This window comes from Augochlora pura, chromosome 6, assembly GCF_028453695.1.
Source record: "Augochlora pura isolate Apur16 chromosome 6, APUR_v2.2.1, whole genome shotgun sequence".
Classification (NCBI taxonomy): Eukaryota; Metazoa; Arthropoda; class Insecta; order Hymenoptera; family Halictidae; genus Augochlora; species Augochlora pura.
In genome coordinates, this window is record NC_135777.1 from 8352929 (window position 1) to 8372631 (window position 19703).

Here is a 19703-nt window from a genome sequence, read left to right on the forward strand (position 1 = left end):
GAGAGAGAGAGAGAGAGAGAGAGAGAGAGTTCCGAGAAGTCCCTAACTAACGGTTTTCGACGTGCAACACTTTAGCGGTCCGGATTTGTTACTGTGACTCGTTTAGTTTGTGCAACATTGTAGAGGATCTTACGAGAGCCGACGTGACATTGTCTATATTCCTCGATTAGTCTTGCTAAAGAAAGCGAAGGCTTGACGATGAACTTCGTGGGAACTCTCTCATTGTCTCTTTACATATTCTCATTTATTCCTCTCGGGCGATACAATGTCTCTATATAAATATGCGATTTGTATATACATTCGAACTTCCCTCCTGCCGCCATAAATTGAAACGTATAGTCTAGTAGCGTGGTCGTCATATAAACAAGTGCCTATGTTCGCGTCGCTCATGAAACGTGATAACGTAACACATGTATCAGATTCCAGTCCTGTATACCTCCAAGCTGCAGTTTAATTCGTTAGCGAGGATCGATATAGACATTTTTTGCACTAATTGGCTGATAATTCATAGCTAAAACGGAATCCACTGCGGATTGGATGTGCAGTAAAATGGTAGTAATGTGCACGACAGCATAGGGAGTAAAAAAAGCATGCAAGAGTAAATTCCATTATTGTATTTTGTAGCTTATGTATTATTTCTACTCAGGCGCTATAGCGAGTCTTCGAATCCAAAATCTTCATGCATTGCAGTAAATGGAAATAGGTAATAGAAGATCTTATACAGGGTGCGGCACACCTCACACGGTGTGTCAAGAAAAAAAAGGAGCAGACCAAACTTACTTGATATCAAGGGGCTCGTAATCTGATGTCATTAATTTTTTTATAGGTGGAGACGTCAAGGAGATATGAAGGTCAACTCTGTTTTTTTTTAATGGAACGATATGGTTTTTTATTTACATTCTGATAGTGTATTTCAAGACGAATACAATGACCTATTATGAAGGTCATTCAAGGTCACGCAAGATCAACTGCAATAGAAAATAAAATGTCTCAAAGCACTTTTCGAACACTATGACGATTTACATGTAACATGTTATGTGCGCATTCACTACTACTTCAAGTGTTCAAAATGTCGACCTTGAACACTGAGACATAATCAAAAACGTTGCAATACTGATAATACTGCCTGACAAATTTCAGTTGTATCTATTACAGAGCAAGCTCTTTTTATACATTCTTGCATATCAACTGTGATTGTTGGTTTTTCACGGTACACTTGTTCCTTCAATTTTCCCCACAAATAAAAATCTAGCGGTGTCAGGTCTGGGGAACGTGCTGGCCATTTATTACTTCCTGATCGACCAATCCAACGACCTTCAAATGTCCTGTTCAGTAATTCTGTAATATTTCGAGCTGAATGAGCAGGGCATCCGTCTTGTTGGAACCACATGGACTGTCGCATGTCCAGTGAAATGTCCTCTAACAATTCTGGCAAAACGTCTTTTAAGATTCTCTCGTATTTGTGACTATTTAGCGTGCCATCAATGAAATATGGACCAATTATTTTATTATGAAGAAGGCCGCACCAGACGTTGATAGACCAAGGTCTCTGCTTGTCCACTTCTCGTAGCCATCGTGGATTATCTACTGACAAGTAATGCATGTTGTGACAGTTAACTTGTCCGTGGTTTGTAAATGTTTGTATATACCTACACAATAACCAACTTAATTATATTCGCGCGCAGCACCCCGACAACCCTCATTTCGGGAAGCTTTTTCCCTCGCATGCCGATTGATTCTCACGAATCCGACAAATCAGCGTCCAGCTACAGGACTTCAATTTTCCTATTGGCCAAAAAGTATGGACAAAAAACGTCAGATTTTATCACAAAGCGAGAGAGACAGATTTATGCAGACTTCATTCAGAATCTTAGAACTAAGAAAATAACATGTTTTCATTTTCTCACATTATATCTCCGTTTGTTCTCACAAAAATCCTGCATGAGCAGAACGTTACAGATGCATATGTGCCCTAAGGTTTCACCCAACCAGCCAATATCCTTACATCTTATCATAGAGTACGTAACAAACAAATACATTCATATACATAACTATGTATTCTGAGGGTTCGTCGTCAAAGTCATGAAACCACAGAATGGTTTAATATTATAGTAAAATCGTGAAGGAAATAAGTGTCCATAAAATATAAGTTTATAGCGTAGAATGAATGTTATGTTTTTGAATATGTCATCACTAATATATCACCAAGTGTACATATAATTTTAATATGGATGTATTGTAATGGAGTCGGCAGAATTATCAGAAGATGTTCCACTACGAGGGCAGTTTACAGTAGATGATTTAGAAATTGAGATACTACCACTTATATACGAAATAATTCGTAGGTTTGTGAATTCAATAAATTGATAAGTATGATAATTATACCTGCTAATATATTTCTACATTATTTATTGAAATAGATTTATCATGTAACCTACATGTTTATAAATTTTTACTGTCGTAATTATTTGGACATCTTATTTTTTAAATATCCATATGCAGTATATATTTTATGTTTTTATTTCTACAAACAACAAACACTAATTATATTATTATATGTTATTGATTCTTATTAATTCACCATTCTAATATTAGAAAGAAATTACATTAGATGAGGCAAATAATGTATTTATCATATTAAAGATTAGTATTATTGATTATTTTATTTCGTTCTAATAAATCACTTTTTGAATAAAGGTGTAATGGTATTTCATATTTTTGTCATAGTATATTATTTTAATTTATTGGGCCATGTTTAGATGAAAGAAAATAAAAAATTACAACCGAACAATTTGAACCGTATTGTGTAATAATAATATTGTGCAATGCACATGTTTCATTTATTTTTAGTGTTGAGAAAGATCCACATGATACTACACAAAAGGCCAAAGAATCCCAGGATACAAGTCATAAAATATTAGAGCTTCAAAAAAAATTAGATTCTGCAAGGGCACAGGTAAAACATAAATGAACATTGCAATAATTATAAATTTTATTTTATAACAGTATGTAACAGAATGTTATTCGCATGAGTAAAGTTATAATTAAAATTTAGTATATATACATGTACAGTATAGGATATAATTCTATTAACGTTTGCTGTGCACAATGGATTATTTATGCCTTTCAGATTAAAAGGCTGCCGGGTATAGAGTACAGTAAAGAGGAACAATTACAGAAATTAGAAACTCTTCGCAAACAGCTCCGGCTTAAACGAGAACTTTTATTGAAGTATCGTAATATGTGCACATTTGAAGTTCCAAAAGTTTAAACATAAATTTAATTACAGGTAGAAAGAAATCATATCAATATGCGTTTTTTTCGATCTTTACTCATGTATTTAATAAATAATGAACGTTTGATCAACAAATTGGCAGAATCAAAGCCAATCAGAAAAGCTGCACAGTTTGTAGTACATATATTGTCCAGAACAGGTACCCTACATGATATGCCTCGTATTACAAATTCTCAAGAATTTGGAGAACTGTTGAAAAAGATTGCTCAAATACTTAAACAAGATTTAAAGAAGATAAAGGACGATATTAAAAAAAATTCACCAAAATAACTACAATAAAAACCTTTTAGTGTTAAGAAAAAATAGGTATATAATGTACAAAAGATATGTCTGTAATTATTACGTCCTGAACTATTAATAAATAATATGTTGATCTTTTGAATGTATTTATTTTGCTAATTTTAAATTAGTATAAAGAATTACATTTTTACATTATCATTCTGATTAAACTTACAAATATTAAATATAAACATAGCTTTTTAAGAAACTTTTTATTATTTTATACTTTGAATACAGTAATGGTATAATATATATATAATACATAATATTATAACACGCAAACTTATGCTGTATATTTCAGAAACGAGTTATAAAAGGGTTTATACTAGTTGATAAAATTAATGATCTTGTAAATTGAATTTAAAATGAATGTATAATGTCACAAAGAAAGAACATCTGAATATATTTTTGCATATTTCTAACAAACACTAAAGAATATCGTACAGATAGTTGACATGTATGTTTTAAAGGAAACTATTTTCATATTTTTTTGTATAGATTATATTTACTTAGTACTACATTGATGCTTATAAAAATAAAACACTTTATAAATAACACTGTGTATGTATATTTTCCTTATATGTTTTTAAAGCACTATACAGTTTAATTTTAATAATTTAGTCAAAATATGAAAGACGATTTGTACTCTAATGAGATTGAAAGCACGATGTGCCTTATAAGTAATTCAGGGGTTCTTTCTTGTTGCAGAAGTAAAATGTTATTCCTTAAAAATATAAGTAACCCCTAAGTATAATTTTATACACAATATAAATAATTCTTGAAATAATACACATATTTTGCATAAATAAGATACCTTCATATTCTTGTTATTGACATCTCTAATAAGCAGATAAAAAAGGCATAAGTGAGAAATTAGTTGTGCAGGAAAGCACATTTTAAGTATAATGCAAGATTGATTTTTGACATAAAATTAGAAAACATCTTTTCTTACATTACACTTAAAAAAAATACATCCATATTTGATGTGGAAATATTTCTTTTAAAGCAATAATTTATATTATTATGACTAAAATTATACTTTTTGTTTACTTATCAGAGATGTAATACTGGAAAATGTTCATAAGTTTTCATTTTAACTTAAATAAATCGATTTTTAAACATGACTAAATAATTGAATTCTCCTTTCTTGAGACTTTTAGAATAATCTGTAAATGTAGAGTGAGTGTATGTATGTACATGTATACGAATGTGGTACAAAAAAATTCTGTTTACATTTTTGCAGGAGGATTCTGCTCTGACAGAGGTTGAAGAATACTATTCGCAGTATTATGAGGTCGTCCCCCCCTTCGTCCTCTACTTTTTTTATTCTGACTCATACCAGACTTTTGTAACAAATTTTCTTGTTTCGATACTTGTCCCTCGAGTGAAGAACCTGTTGCTGTTGTATCTAGTGACTAATAAAAGGAAATATATGCATACTTGCCATACAAATATATAGCTCACTTTGTAAATATAATATATTAATAACATACTTGCATTACGAAGGAAGAACCTTGACGATTTTGAGATTTATTTGGTTTATTAGACCTACTTATTTGTGTAGCGATAGTATTTGAATATGGAATAAGTTTCAAAACATTGCCAACTGCTTTTGTACGTCCCTCTCTAAATACCATTCTTTGTCCTGGTTTTATATATTCGGGATGTTTTATAAATCTAAAGCGTACTAAAGCTTTATCACCAGTTCTTAGACAATCTTGTGACATAGAAATTATAGACGCTGTTTGTCGTATGCTTCCACAGTGCACTGAAAATTATTTTATGCAGTTCACAATATCAAAGTGAAGTAAAAAGAAAAGGTAGATAAAGAAATGTAAGAAGGTACCCATTGCTTGATAACAAGAGCTAATTGTTGTTGGATGATGTAATACAAGAATTTCTCCTTCAAATTCCCAGCAAGCTTGTGGATTCAATGCTGGTGCTACCATCACCATACCTTTTCGAATTTGTGATCTCTTAATCTTTTTTAATGCAAAACTTGCAGTTTGACCACCTCTCACTTCACGAACAGGCATTCTTTTTCTATGAATACTTTTTACAGCAATCGGAATGAAACGACCTAGAGGATCAGGACCCAACAATAATATATCATTTAATCTTATGACACCTTTTAAAGTTGTTCCAGAAACCACAGTACCAACACCCTATAAAGACATCAAATTGAAGATATAAATATTTTAATGTGTTGTAACTAATTTCTAGTAGTAAAATCAAATATGCAATATAACACTTACTGGTACTGAATATGTATCATCTATTTGGAACTCTGCTGGTTCGTCATCATGACTGGTTATTCTTGCAGTTAGTAAATTCAGAAACATTTTAAGAAGACTTAAGTTTTCACCTGTTACATTTGATACTTGAAAAATAGGGCACAACCTATATAAATGTATTAATAGTTAAAGTAATTTTAACATTAAGATAAATGAAGAGGAAAACTAAAAACTCACCGTTCTGATACAAAATTAGTGGCACTAACAACGACATCATCAGATGTCTTGACGGTAACCGGCACCTTTCTGCAGCCTGGTGATTTTAAGATTCTTATTAGCAATCTTAAATTTTCTTGCAATATGTTTGGTGGACACATATCAATTTTAGTAACCACAACAAATACTGGTACTGATAATGCTAAAGCTAATCCTAAATGCTCTTTTGTCATACCAACAATACCAGCATTTGCTCCAACCATTAACATACCTAAAATATATTTATAATATTTTTATGTAAAAAAAAATGTGAATATAAAAGAGTGAACATCAGGAAATGATTAAATAGTATTACCAAAATCGGGTGCATGACCTGTCATTCCAAAAACAGTAGTTTTTAAATATCTTTCATGTCCAGCAAGATCAATAAATGTAATAACCTTCGATGATTTTTCACATATTTTTACCCAATCTAAGGATCCATGTTCTGGCTTATTTACCACATTACCTGAATATACAATTCAACATGAGCATATAATTGTATAAAAGCTATTAAAATATTAAATATATAAATATTATACCAATACTATCAAATCCAAGAATGTCATTTCCAACTGAACTTGTACGTCCTGTTTCAGCTTCGTGTTTATGACGAAATAATTTTTGACGGGCCAAACCTCTACCATTGTCGAGTTCTCCATGCGTTAGTACACCTAAAAGTGTTGATTTTCCAGCATCTACGTTACCAACAACAGCCACCCTAAATTTAAACTTTGTTATATTAATTCTTTTTATGCATCTATAGGTTGATTCTGTGATTGGTCTCTCATATAAATTTTATAAAATTAAGAAGAATTATTCAACAGGGTTAATGTAATTTAAACAAAATGTTTCACATTATATCGTGAATTTAGAATTTTAGTGATTGTTTATCAGAAGACCAACTATAGAGATTTTTTCTTATTTATATTACTCCAAAAAGTAGTAACCTAATTTCTAGGAAATCCTGTCTGTCTAAACGTCTTCGTACTAAATATTGTCCTACAAGACCTTGATCTACTTTACTTTGACGTAAAAGCACACAGTCTGCTTCTAATGTAGCTGCAAGAGATTGCAAGGTGGCAACAGATGCTTCATACTCATCCTCCTTTAAACCATCCTCTGAACCATCTAAAATATTTATATAATGATTAGTTTTGTAAGTATTTTAAAATATGGGTTATATGTATAAACAGACCTTCACCAATACCAATATCAAAAATTGTTTCACTGCCACCATCTTGAATTCTTTCCTTCAAACGCCTCAGTAGTAATTCATACTGATCTTCTGATGGACTAACTAAGACATTCTAATATTCGTTACGAATTAATATGATTATAAATAATAGATAGTATATTAAAAACTGGATAGATTTAAGAACTATACCTTTCCTCTTATGTTAGAATAATCCACATTGGATACAGATACATGATCTTTTTCATGTAATTGTTTCATAGCTGATGTAATAACAGTTCCATTTCCTGCCATAATTTATATTTGTTGTTATATATATTTTATTAGGTGAAACAATTTTTCCTATCAATTCTATAGAATTATACGTATAAAAATTCTTTATAGACACATTAGCGTCATAAACATTTTCCAATATTTGAATCCAAATTTTCTTCTATAGATTTCTGATATTAGCATATGCATAACTGTCATGTAATGATTTTAATATTGTTATTTATTAACTTAATAAAACTTTATCCTGTAGAAACGTTTCACATATGTCTTTTAGTATAGTTCTGAAATACAATTAGAAATAATATATTAATTTCATAAATATAACAAAACATTTTATTGTTTCATAATTAAGACTGTCAACTTCCTTAACCTATTTCTAAAATATACTACATACAATATGCATATAGTGTGTACCTAACAATACGAAGTTTGAAGTATGAATCTTTAATAAGATATAAAAGAAAGTTTGCTTTAACTAAATTATAATATTAACTTTTTTGTTTTGGACAAATACCTTTTTTTAATACTCTAAAATATTTATTAAGTGTAACATAAACACTTTTTGTTTATCTTTAAAGAAATATATTGTCAACTGACTTCAAAAACAAGTTGTTGCATATAAATTTCGAATGTAAGAGTAAATTGACAATATGAAAGTTAGTGGTTTATTCAGAAAAAGATAAGTAAACCCATTTACCAGCTATAACAAATAAATGTTGTGAATTATTTGCGTAATTATAGAGCGAAACTTTACATGACAGAAGAGACTGATACGCTTACGAAAAACCTGTCAACGATTGCGCGATCTCATTCCATCCGAACTAAACAGCTATACATAGAATGTAATTGTTGTGTGTGTATGTATATATATACATATATATACTATAGTAATAACGTATGTACACATCCAACAAAGATTGTAAACTCCGACAGACTTAAAATCTGTAGAAAAGTCTCATGTAATCCATCTAATGCACACAGAAAACTAGAAGCGAAATTCCTGTTGGAACTTTTGACGTTTGTGACCTGAAATCACAAATTATCAGAAGAGAAACTCATGTTAAAACCTTAAATTGTATTTTCGAAATACAGGGTGTCCCGGAAATCGTAGTACAACCGAGCATGGGGTGATTCTACTGTTGCAAGATCACGTGAACATAGTTATAAATAAGCGCCTCTGGTTATGCAAATTATAAACTTAGTTAATGCCGACAGGAGCGAAATTCGAATATAAATACAGATTTATATCGTATAGTTATATAGAGACACTGTATCGTCCGAGAGGAATAACTGAGAATATGTAAGGAAATAACAAGAGAGTTCCCACGAATTCATCGTCGAGCCTTTTCTTTATTTAGCGAGCCTAATCGAGGAATATAGACAATGTCACGTAGCCTCTCGTAAGATCCTTTACAATGTCGCATGAACTATACAAGTCACAATAACAAATCCGGATCTCTATAGTACAGGACGTCGTAAACCGTTAGATAGAGACTTCTCGGAACTCTCTCTGACCTCTCACTCTGTCCTCGAGCCGGAATCTTCGCACGCGGCATACCCTTACTACGTTCGTTTCGGCAGGCTTTTTACCCCCGCGCGCTCGACTCCCACGCACTCCCATCCGCACGCGCACCGTCGAACCACCAATCACCACCAATCTGCAACCGGAAAACAAGCCATCCGGCGAATCAACATCCAGCTACAGGACCTCAATTTTCCTATTGGACAAGGGAAGAAAAACCAGAAGGAACGCAGGAACAGAATTCGATTCCGCGGGAAAATATAGACAGACTTTATTTTGAAGGCTTGGAGATAGCATCTTTATCCAGGAAATAAAGTTTTAAAGATGATTTCTGTGTAACTAGTTAATTTTTACAAGTCCTACACAAGCAGGACACTTTTGTGTTCCACGGGCATCCGAACCAGCCAAACTTCCATCATCCCACCCAAAGCTACACAACACTACATTTAAAAAGAAGAAAATATTTTGGTATAACCCTTTTTTCATCCGGTGCTCCGTTTTCACGATAATCGACTTCAAAGTTCGTTTATCTTGTAAACGATTTAATACAATTTGCTTGTCATGTATTTCACTGCTGTGGTTGCTATGTCCGGTGCAGTGTTTACAAATAGCGATAATTGTGCGGTTGAAACAGTACAAAGTGTGTCTACTGATTACTCATATTTTATTCTTTTTTATTACTTACTATTACAATGCTACAATAATTGTTGAAAATGTCCTCCTCGCTGCTATATACATAAGTTTGCTCGATGAATTAATGACATCTGGACAGATTGTAAGTTGTTATCGCTTTTTAATGTTTCGACTACCTCAGTAATCTTATGTTTCAAATATGTAACATTTGCTGTATGCAAATTATATCATTTATGTTATAAACTTGCTGTACACGAGCACGTCACTAGACTTGATTAATAATACACGACAAGCAAATTGTATTAAATCGTTTACAAGTCGAACGAACTTTGAAGTCGATTATCACAAAAACGGAGCTCCGGATGGAAAAATGTTATACCAAAATATTTTATTCTTTTTTATGTAGAACCACCCCCTGCCTGGTTGTACTACGATTTTTGAGACACCCTGTATATCATACATTCAGTGATGTAATATTTGTGGATTTTATATATCAGCATTGCCGTCTATTTATATTGTCGTCACGATTATCCGAATAAACTGAAAACGGGAATATCATGAATTAAACACGTTCGTAAATCTATAGTAATGAGACTTATTCCTGCACACTTTTGTTACTCTCTAAGCTTACGTATATTTTAAGCTGCAACCTGGAGGTGTGCAGGAAAAGGATCTGTTACTATAATTCAAATTATTTGAACTCTTGCTGCGCATTTATTAGAATCTGTGGGAGTATTGTGTAAACCGGAGGAAACTAAAAAAATAAAATATTTTCGAAAAGATTAAAAATATTTCCATTTAACACTTATAATTTAATTAAGTACTTGATAAGAAAATATGAAACTAATAAGTAAATTATTTCCATTTCGTATAATTGTGTTCTCTAGAAGATTTATTATAAATATAATTACTCGTTGGTAGGTAACAGTAATGATTAAATTAATATTTACATAGTCGTAAAAATTTATTCATTAACTTAATCGATATTAAAAATTGTCGATAAAATAGAAAACGTCATTTATCTATATCTGTCACAAATCTTATCTGGTCGTGGTACCTGCGCGCAAGTTATACAATCTCACAACCAATAAGAATAACTAAGAACATAACAGTAGTGATAATGATAAGATATGTCAATTTCCGAGTGCGCGCTTTTATTAAAAGAAAAGCATTTGTTTGACAAAATTTGAATATCATAAAATAATATAGTACATGTGCTTTACATTTGTTTTCATTTCTCATTTATCAATATCCGATTTCTATGTCCAATGTCATTATAAACTATAAACAGATTTACGGATTCATGCACATTAGAAATTAGTTATCCAAGAATGTCAAACCATTACTTCTGGCATCATGTGTAGGTACCATGGACTAGTGATATGTAGATATTGCAAATTCTGTAGTTAGCATAAAATGTATGTCTTTTTAAAATTGTCAAATGTGAAAACAAATTACTATATCAACTATGTAAATCAGAATTTTTTTATTGGCAAACATTTTATTAATTAATTCTGTGAATATTTATTTGCTTTTTAGCAATAAATATAATTTTATCTTATCTTACTGAAATAAAACAAATTTCTTGTAATTATTCGATTTGTGGTAAATTTGTCTTACATAATATAGTATTATTTTTATTATTTAATTGCTGATGATGTATGTTATGCTTCTAATAAATGAGTACAGTTATTTGTAAAACGTTTTTATATGAAATTCGATAGTTTTTATATTTATTTGAAGAAAGAAAATATATAGGATTGATTTATGACGAAAATATATTGTACGCACAGAATTCCGTATCAACGCTAATTGATAGTGATATTTAAAAATTTTGTTTATTAAACATTCCACTAGAGGGCTGTAACATAACCAACGAATAATTCTCATAAGTTCTTCTGTATAGAGTATAGATACACCTGTATTTAATTTCTTTAAATAATAAATCCCTGATCTAAATATCCCTATAATTAAGTTGTGTTACATTCTGCTATGATGAACGTTATACATATGTACCTGTGTATAAACTGTTAAGTATTGCAGAAGTAAAAAATTGCATCTCCTTACCTTATGAAAACTTAAAGTAGTGATGGCAAACAGTTAAAAATAATTCTCGTTTAGGATAATGTTATTTAAAAGTAAATATATATGTAAAGTTATATCCATCTACAAGCATTTCTGGCTGATATGGTGATATGTATATTATCTTTATATATTCTTACCTTTCACGGGTAAATATCCACAAAACAGCTGTTCGGTAGAGATGTTTATTAAAGTTTCTGAAATGTGTTGAAAATTTGATTTCTCTTAACTGTAAACATAATAAATAATAGTAATGTAGCATTGAAAATAATTATTGCATAAATCTGTTTCTTAGTAATACGTAATCTTGGTGATTCGAATATAATTTGTTGGAATTATCATGGCTCAGTGTAAGTTAACCCCTCGGGAATTTATAAGCAATGCTTTTTCTCCGCAAATCGCTGCAGTTTGTTCAACCGCAGCTGATGCCACTTGTCAAAAAAATAATTTATCATTCGTTGAATTGCTGCAACCATTTTGCAAATTAAATACAGAAGGTAGGAATTCTACGATTAATTTTTAATACTTCTTCACTAATTAGTACATCTAAATTAAATAGGATAGTTTTCTTATTATTACTGTCTTTATTAATAGTTTCTTTATTCATTTAAGCATATGTAACTGTTTTAATATTGAGTGTTTGACGTTAGTACTCTATTTTATTTTCATAGGTCATTTTAAAGATCCACAAGGAAATACTGTAATAGTTAGGAATCTTCGACTTTTTATACAAGATGTGAATGCTCACCCACCGGAGTCAAATATTGCTAAAAGAATGTTGAATGAAGCAGTTAGTTCAGTGATATGTGAACATACAATTTTATTTCAAATTGGAACTGCAGAGCTTGATATACCAGTTTCCGTTCCATGGTTTGAAGCCTGGAGAGAAATGTTTTTGAGTGTTCAATTTCCATCAGATCATGAATTTACAAAGCATTTTCTTGCTTGTATGATAGTTGTTTCAACTGCGGAAGATAATCCCTTAGAGAAGATACAAAGCATGGGTGCACAATTACATCAAAGCATACCTGGGAAATTGCCAAAATGGTTTAATAACAATACTCTTAGATATTACATTTTAATACATGATGCTGTACAGGATGATAGGAATAAGTAATTCTTTTACTTTAGTAATCTTTGTAAGTTAAATGTTATGTGACTTAAGTAATTATTTATAATTTTTCTAGGGCTGAAATAGTTTTTACAGAAATGAAAAATATCTATGGTGCTAACAATTGTTTCTTATTACAAATGAATTCAAGACCACCAGGTCAAATTGATGACAATACTCATTTGCCAGATCCTTGGAGTCAATTTTTAGTGAAACATTCAGATATATCTGGTAGTAGTGAGCAAAGTAGTTCTCCTCGTACACCTGCAGATACTAGTGGTGTTTCTTCAATGCCGAATGAAGTTACTACAGATACAGAAAAGTATGATCATTTATTATATTTGTTTAATTGTTTAAAGAACGTATATTTTAATTTTATATTTTAGGATAAGTCAGGCTGGTACACCAGTAGCTTCACATACTTCTGTACTGTTTTCTCCAGATACAAGTAGTAGTACCGTTAATTTTTCTTCTGAAGTATCTGAGACTGCAAATATGCATTTAGAAGTTGGTCAAGAAGCTGTTTCTGTAACAATTCATCCTTTAAGTCCAACTATTGAAAAGACACAAAATTCAAGTTTTAATGTACATACAAAAGAACAAGCTGTTAATGATACACCAATAAATGCAAATGTTTGGGCAGATTCTCCTAATTATGTTATAACAGAACATGGTGCTAGATTATCTACACAAGATCTTGAAAGACTTAGGACATTAATAACAGAATTCTGTTTAAAAAGTTTATTACCGTATGTAGAAAAGCAAATTAGTCTATTAAATGATGTAACATCAAATAAAAAAGGTGTCAGTAGATCACTGCTTAGTGCAACAAGACGATGGTTTGGAACAAATAAGCCTGGTATACCAGGACCCACTACATCAAATGCTGTAATGTATGTTGTTTATTAATATTTATATACCATCTTTTTAAATAATCCTATGTACTGTAGTAGTAGATAAGAATGAAATTATAAAATATATATTTCAGTTATACAACAGAATCTCCAGAATTACAGTTGCGCCGTTTAGGTGACTTGTGTTTCATGTTCGGTCACTATTCACTTGCTTACCAAACATATCATAGTGCAAAAAGAGATTTTGCAGCAGATCAAGCTTGGCTTTATTATGCAGGTGCACTAGAAATGGCTGCTTTAAGTGCGTTCATGCAAGGTGAAACTAATAGAAAGACTATTGAATATATGGATGATGCAATATTAACTTACTTAAACAGTTGTAAACAACCTCAGTTTGCAACAAGAGCAACGCTTCTCAGTGCTGAATGTTTGAAAGGCAGAAATCTATATGGAGAGGCTGCAAAACAGTTAATTCGTATGACCAGCGAAGAATCAGATTTACGTTCAGCATTGTTATTAGAACAAGCAGCTTATTGCTTTATTAGACCAAAAATGATGCGCAAATATGCCTTTCATGCCGTTCTTGCTGGTCATAGATTCTCGAAAGCAGGTCAAAGAAAACATTCGTTACGATGCTATCAACAAGCGTATCAGGTATTTTTGATTAATTGTTAACGATAATAATACGGTAATTAAATAATTTGTATGTATTTATATATTTGGTATTAGGTATATGATGGAAGAGGATGGTCACTTGCTGAAGATCACATATATTTCACTATTGGTAGACAAGCAGCATCATTGAAACAAGTTGACGAGGCTGTTAAAGCATTTGAGAAATTACTTAATGCCTTCAGTAAACAAGCAGCGCCACAACAAGCTACATTTTTACGTGAATTTTTACATATCCATAATGTATGTCTATTCAGTCCTATTAAGTGCAAATTGTTTCTTAATCTATGTATGTTGTATTTATTTTGTATTAATCATTACATATTATAGTTATTGTTACAGGAAGGTTTATCTAATCGTTACGAGCTTCCTATCTTGCCTTTACCATTAATAGATAGTAATAATATTAAAGTATTATATGGTCCTGCAGCTAAGCCTTATGAAAACAATTTCCCAGCAAGTCATGTTTCATTTGATACTGAAGAATGTGATGATGTTAGATGGTCAAGAATGGAAGAAATGTTAATAACGGAAGCTCAAGGATCACCACCTATGATATTTAAACCATTAGTCGCATTATATTCTAAAACAAGTAACAACAGTGTGAAAGCAAATGCAGTTTTAAATGAACCAGTGCATTTTTTTATTGAATTATACAATCCGTTACATATACCGTTACCATTGTCTAATATAACATTATTATGGTCTTTCACTTCTGTTGATGAACAAATTTCAAATGAAATGAAGTTGCCAGAAAACTTAAAATCAATAGAGGCGCAAGTAATAGAATCAATTGTGGTGCAACCAACTTGTAAACAACATATAATATTGTATATCATACCAAAACAAGTAGGAGAGCTAAAAGTGTTAGGCTTAAGCTATGATTTATCCAATCCGACACATGCAACAGATTTACCAATTGTTAATCCAACAATAGCTATTTCTGGAAAAAGATTGTTTGAAGTTAGAGGGCCTAAATTAAAAAACATTAAAGAAAAACCTGGTGCGAATTTATATGACATTGATTGTAGATTGGAAATGAATGTCATTGACAAATCACCGTGTATGCAGGTAGTTTAGATACTTCAAAATACATTTGCGTGCACAATGTTTAAAATAATCTATTATATAAATTTAATTTACTTGTAGGTTTTTTTCAGTAACATATCTTCAAAAATATTATGTGGCGAAATTCAAAATGTGGATATTAGATTGAAGAACGTAGGAAATGCACCGTTGACAAATATATATTTGGCGTCAACAGACGCAAAACTGTTATCACTAGAAGATGACTACGTAAATATACAAGGTAAATTTAACTGACATGTTTAGTACAACTTCTAAGTGTAGGATAATTAATCGACAATTTTATGTTAATATGTTGATCTTCATTTCAGAACATACAACAAAGAAACATAACAAACTTGTAACAAAAATTTCTCTACCATCTAATTCTAATATATTAGATGTAGGAGAGTCTTGTACAATACCATTATGGATACAAGCTCCACACGAAAAAGGAACTCAACGTTTAGATTTACTTTTTTACTATGAGAACGTTGATTCTAAAAGTATGGTAAAGCATCGACTTTGCAGACACACGTGGCATTTTACGGTTTTAGATTCTATACAAATCAGCGCGGTTGCTTCGAGAAGTGTATTATTTAAAGATACTTCACCTACTCTGAACCTAATAGTGTGTGTTAAAAATGCAAATCGAATTCATGATTCAATTACGAATGAAATTATACTTTCCCAAATTTTATTTCAAAGTGATACATGGTCCATATTCAGTTCGTCTGTCTTGCCAAGTGATATTAAAATACAACCTCAAGAAATGTTCCATTTAATGTTAAAATTAAGAAAAAAGTGCGAGGATGAGTTAGTGTTTTCTTATGTGTCTTTAACTCAAGAAAATGATAACACATTAGATTTAAATTATCCTTATATCAGTTTTATTAGAAAAAGACATATTCCAGCATTGGATGTGAATGAAAATTCACTTGAAATGCAACAGCAATTTCAACGATTGTCACAAAATACAGAAAAAACATCATTGACAGCTGCGATGACATTGAATTCTACTTTGATTCTTAAATGGCAAGCAAAAGTAATAGAAAATGGTGTAATTTCAAGGCAAGTGATCGGTCAGCACCATCTTGATCTTGAATATTTGAATAAAACTTATAAACATCCAAAAGAGATTCAAGTTGAGCCCAGTGAATATGAAACACGTTTGAAAATATTTGGACCGGATAAAAATATACCTGATTTGTTCACTATGACTAGCAAAGAACAAGTTTTAGAGACCGAATTCTTGAAAAACGTTATATCTTTTCAATTGAGCCATGCCAGACAAATTACACATAATTTCAATCAAAATCGATTGTGCTTCGTTCCAGTTATAATGTATATACAAAATCATTTGAAGTCACAAATTGATGTTAAAGTGAATACAATTGGTACTAGCAGGTACATATAAATCATTTTTTTAATTATATTAAGGATTCTGTAAAAACAAATATTATAAATATTAAAATTACTTTTTATCCTTTCAGTGGAACCCATCTTCCAAATATAAAATCACAACTGTATTCTCCGCAAGCTTCTACATTTTATAGATATGCGTGTCATTCGGCCATTCTTTCTAATATAGACCCACTCACTAGCAATACTGTAAAATTACAAGCTGTACTTCCAGCGCCTGGAACATACGATTTAGCAGCACGCATAGAAGTCTCTGTAAGAGTTGTAAATACTAGAGAATTCACTTTACAGAAATGGAAAATGGAAAGCATATGTATTATTAATAGTTATAGTAAATAACTAAAAGTATACAGGTATTATTATTAGGCAACATTAAATAATGTAATATATTAATTTCATTTATGTAATTTAAAATCATTCCTAAATGCTATGTAAATATCTAGTATGGGTAAAATTATTACTATTATATCTTTAACTATAAATTTAATGTGTATTATCTTACAAATCCCATATTTTGTTTCTTTTCAATTTTGTCACAGTGTAATCCTTATCCCTATATAAATCGCGAAAGTAAATATGTCAAATTTGCCTTATAAATAGCCACAATAAGTTCAAAGAGATGTTAAAATATAATTGTGAAAACAAAATGTCAAAATATATTTTTTGTATTAACATTTAATTTGTTTGAAAGTGATATAAAAACAGTTTGTAGATAATTTAAGGATACTATAAGGAATAAGAAAATGATTTACATAAATTTTCTATGACAACTAATTAAGCCATGCACATACTAAAATCTTTTATATACCTAAGGGCTATGTAAGTCATATTAAATTATTTTTAAATATTCCTAATACCTTTGTAATATCTTTAGTAATTATGTACAGAATTTCCAATAATTTGGAGGTCAATAAGAACAGTTGATATCAAAATTAATAAACTTGAAAGAATTTTGGAAAAGAAACACATTTCACTATTTATGTGATACAACTAATATTTTATACAGTTAACAATCCTATTAAACATTTTTATGTAAATGAATAAAGAAATATAGACTATTAAATTATAAAAGTAAAAAATTATGTATATTAATCATAAAAAGTATTCACAAATGTGCATATGAACGTAAGCACAGAAAAAATACTTACATTTTAACATAATATTATGTATATTTGATAATTTATTATTTTGTATAGTCAATATTAAACATTTTCAACATAGGTTACAATAGACACCAAATAAAAAGTGTCAAAAAACGTTCCATTTATATTTTACTAGTTCATAAAATAATGATAACATGGAAAATTTTACTTTAACTGAAAAATTAAATAGAACATAATGTTGAAGTAATTTGTGACATGAATATACAAGATAAGGGGGACTTCCGGTTGAGTGGAGGTAGAGAACGGACGCGTAAAAAAGTGAAGGAAAAAAAGTGAGACGAAGAGCTAGAATTGGAGGAAAACGGTCAGGAAAAGAGGAAGAAGGAAGAGAGAACAAGAGAACCACAGGAAAGATAAGAGTGAGAATCAAGCAGGAGAAGAAGTAGAAAGCGCGGCAAGAAAGTAAAGGCAAGAGGTTAATTCGGGGAAATGTCAACGAGAATGGCGGGAACGAGGAACAGAATCAAGGAGAAGGGGGAACAGGGCCCGATGGTAAAGTATGTGAGAGAGTCGGAATGCAGATCAGGGAAAAAAAGTGCAGAAACATCGAGTAGTGGAGGAGCAAACTACGAGCCGTCAAGAGGCGACTCGGAGGGTAAGGTAGAGAGGGCATTAGAAAGGATATTCGCAAAGGTTAAGGAGGAGATAGAAAAGTTGAGGGAAGAGGTGAAAGAGGAAAGAGCATGGGGAGAGGAGAGAGAAAGAACGAAATGGGAAAAGGAAAAGCAGGAACTGGAAGAAAAAATAAGAAAACTGGAAGAGAGGGAGGAAAAGCGGGAGAGAGAAAAAAGAAAAAGGAACATAGTGATAAAAGGCGCAGAGTGGAAAGGGGGGGGGGGGGGGGGAAAAAAAAGAAGGGGAAAAAATTTTTAAAAAAAAAAAAAAGGGGGGGGGGGGGGGGGGGGGGGGGGGGGGGGAGACAGAAAGAGAAGTGCAGAACTTTATTAAAGAAAACATAAAGGTGGAGGTAAAAGTGCAGGAAGCCCGGAAGATACAAGATAAGGGTTAAAATATGAATACAATAAGAATAAGAATAACAATTCCACTTTTAAAAGTTCTAGACCCGTTTTTTAACACTGCATATTTGTTGTAAAGAAGTATTTAGACGGAATGGATCACTTAACGGTAGCTATTTCATTGTCTTATTCTATTACTATAATATAAAATATATTTTGTGTACAATTTGTTGAGGATTAATATCACAATTTAAGTTTGACTGGATCACCAAATATATAGTCGACCACACATGCAACATCACAAGTTTTCTAGTTCACAGAATATTTATTATAAACATACAACTGTTATAACCTGTACAGAAATGTTCTACGTATTCTATTCAATAATTTCATGTACAAAATATCTAATATGCATTCCTATAAAACGAAAACATAAATTTGTGGGGACCTGTCCCTACCGGGGTTCAGTGCGCAGACTCGGAAGGGTTGTGTTCGTTGTCGGGGTCAGCAATTGTGGCGCGTTTCTAAGAGGTCTAGTGAATTTGGTTTAGCGAGAAGTGAGGAAAAGAGCTGTGAGGGAGGGCTGTTTCGTCCCGGATCCGCTAGTAGTCTCGCAGTTGTTGCGTAGCTTTGGGTGGGATTTAGGGAAGTTTGGCTGGTTCGGATGCCCGTGGAACACAAAAGTGTCCTGC

The 19703-nt window shown here is 31.5% G+C and overlaps 4 protein-coding genes and 1 long non-coding RNA gene across 9 annotated transcripts in view; 2 read left to right on the forward strand and 3 right to left on the reverse strand.

The window, feature by feature from the left end:
* Vhasfd (V-type proton ATPase subunit VhaSFD) overlaps nucleotides 1–19703 on the reverse strand; it is a 28949-nt gene that overhangs the window by 3362 nt on the left and 5884 nt on the right. The window lies entirely within an intron of this gene.
* On the forward strand, nucleotides 2011–3416 carry Med9 (mediator complex subunit 9). The gene is made up of 3 exons (XM_078183948.1): nucleotides 2011–2345; nucleotides 2851–2956; nucleotides 3131–3416. Exons 1-3 carry the CDS (start codon nucleotides 2242–2244, stop codon nucleotides 3269–3271), a joined length of 351 nt encoding a protein of 116 aa, XP_078040074.1. The 5' UTR covers nucleotides 2011–2241; the 3' UTR covers nucleotides 3272–3416.
* Gtpbp1 (GTP-binding protein 1) lies at nucleotides 3799–8575 on the reverse strand. Its single transcript, XM_078183946.1, has 12 exons — nucleotides 8229–8575; nucleotides 7451–7812; nucleotides 7262–7373; nucleotides 7014–7194; nucleotides 6606–6784; nucleotides 6380–6532; nucleotides 6046–6295; nucleotides 5830–5974; nucleotides 5421–5739; nucleotides 5068–5342; nucleotides 4808–4989; nucleotides 3799–4740 (listed from the first exon to the last, which is right to left on the reverse strand). Exons 2-12 carry the CDS (start codon nucleotides 7550–7552, stop codon nucleotides 4731–4733), a joined length of 1908 nt encoding a protein of 635 aa, XP_078040072.1. The 5' UTR covers nucleotides 7553–7812; nucleotides 8229–8575; the 3' UTR covers nucleotides 3799–4730.
* L(3)76bdm (trafficking protein particle complex subunit 8 homolog l(3)76BDm) lies at nucleotides 11566–17932 on the forward strand. Of its 5 annotated transcripts, none has more exons than XM_078183007.1 (11): nucleotides 11566–11917; nucleotides 12064–12265; nucleotides 12440–12881; nucleotides 12956–13201; nucleotides 13266–13772; nucleotides 13868–14387; nucleotides 14463–14648; nucleotides 14736–15476; nucleotides 15555–15714; nucleotides 15803–16877; nucleotides 16964–17931. In XM_078183007.1, exons 2-11 carry the CDS (start codon nucleotides 12109–12111, stop codon nucleotides 17229–17231), a joined length of 4302 nt encoding a protein of 1433 aa, XP_078039133.1. In that variant the 5' UTR covers nucleotides 11566–11917; nucleotides 12064–12108; the 3' UTR covers nucleotides 17232–17931. The 5 variants fall into 5 exon arrangements, with proteins under 5 accessions (XP_078039133.1, XP_078039134.1, XP_078039135.1 ...); XM_078183008.1 differs by having other exon boundaries at nucleotides 11566–11824; XM_078183009.1 differs by having other exon boundaries at nucleotides 11566–11715.
* LOC144471187 (uncharacterized) lies at nucleotides 13056–18577 on the reverse strand. Its single transcript, XR_013494224.1, has 5 exons — nucleotides 18041–18577; nucleotides 16949–17109; nucleotides 14103–14190; nucleotides 13302–13405; nucleotides 13056–13185 (listed from the first exon to the last, which is right to left on the reverse strand). It is a non-coding gene; the product is annotated as an uncharacterized LOC144471187 (long non-coding RNA).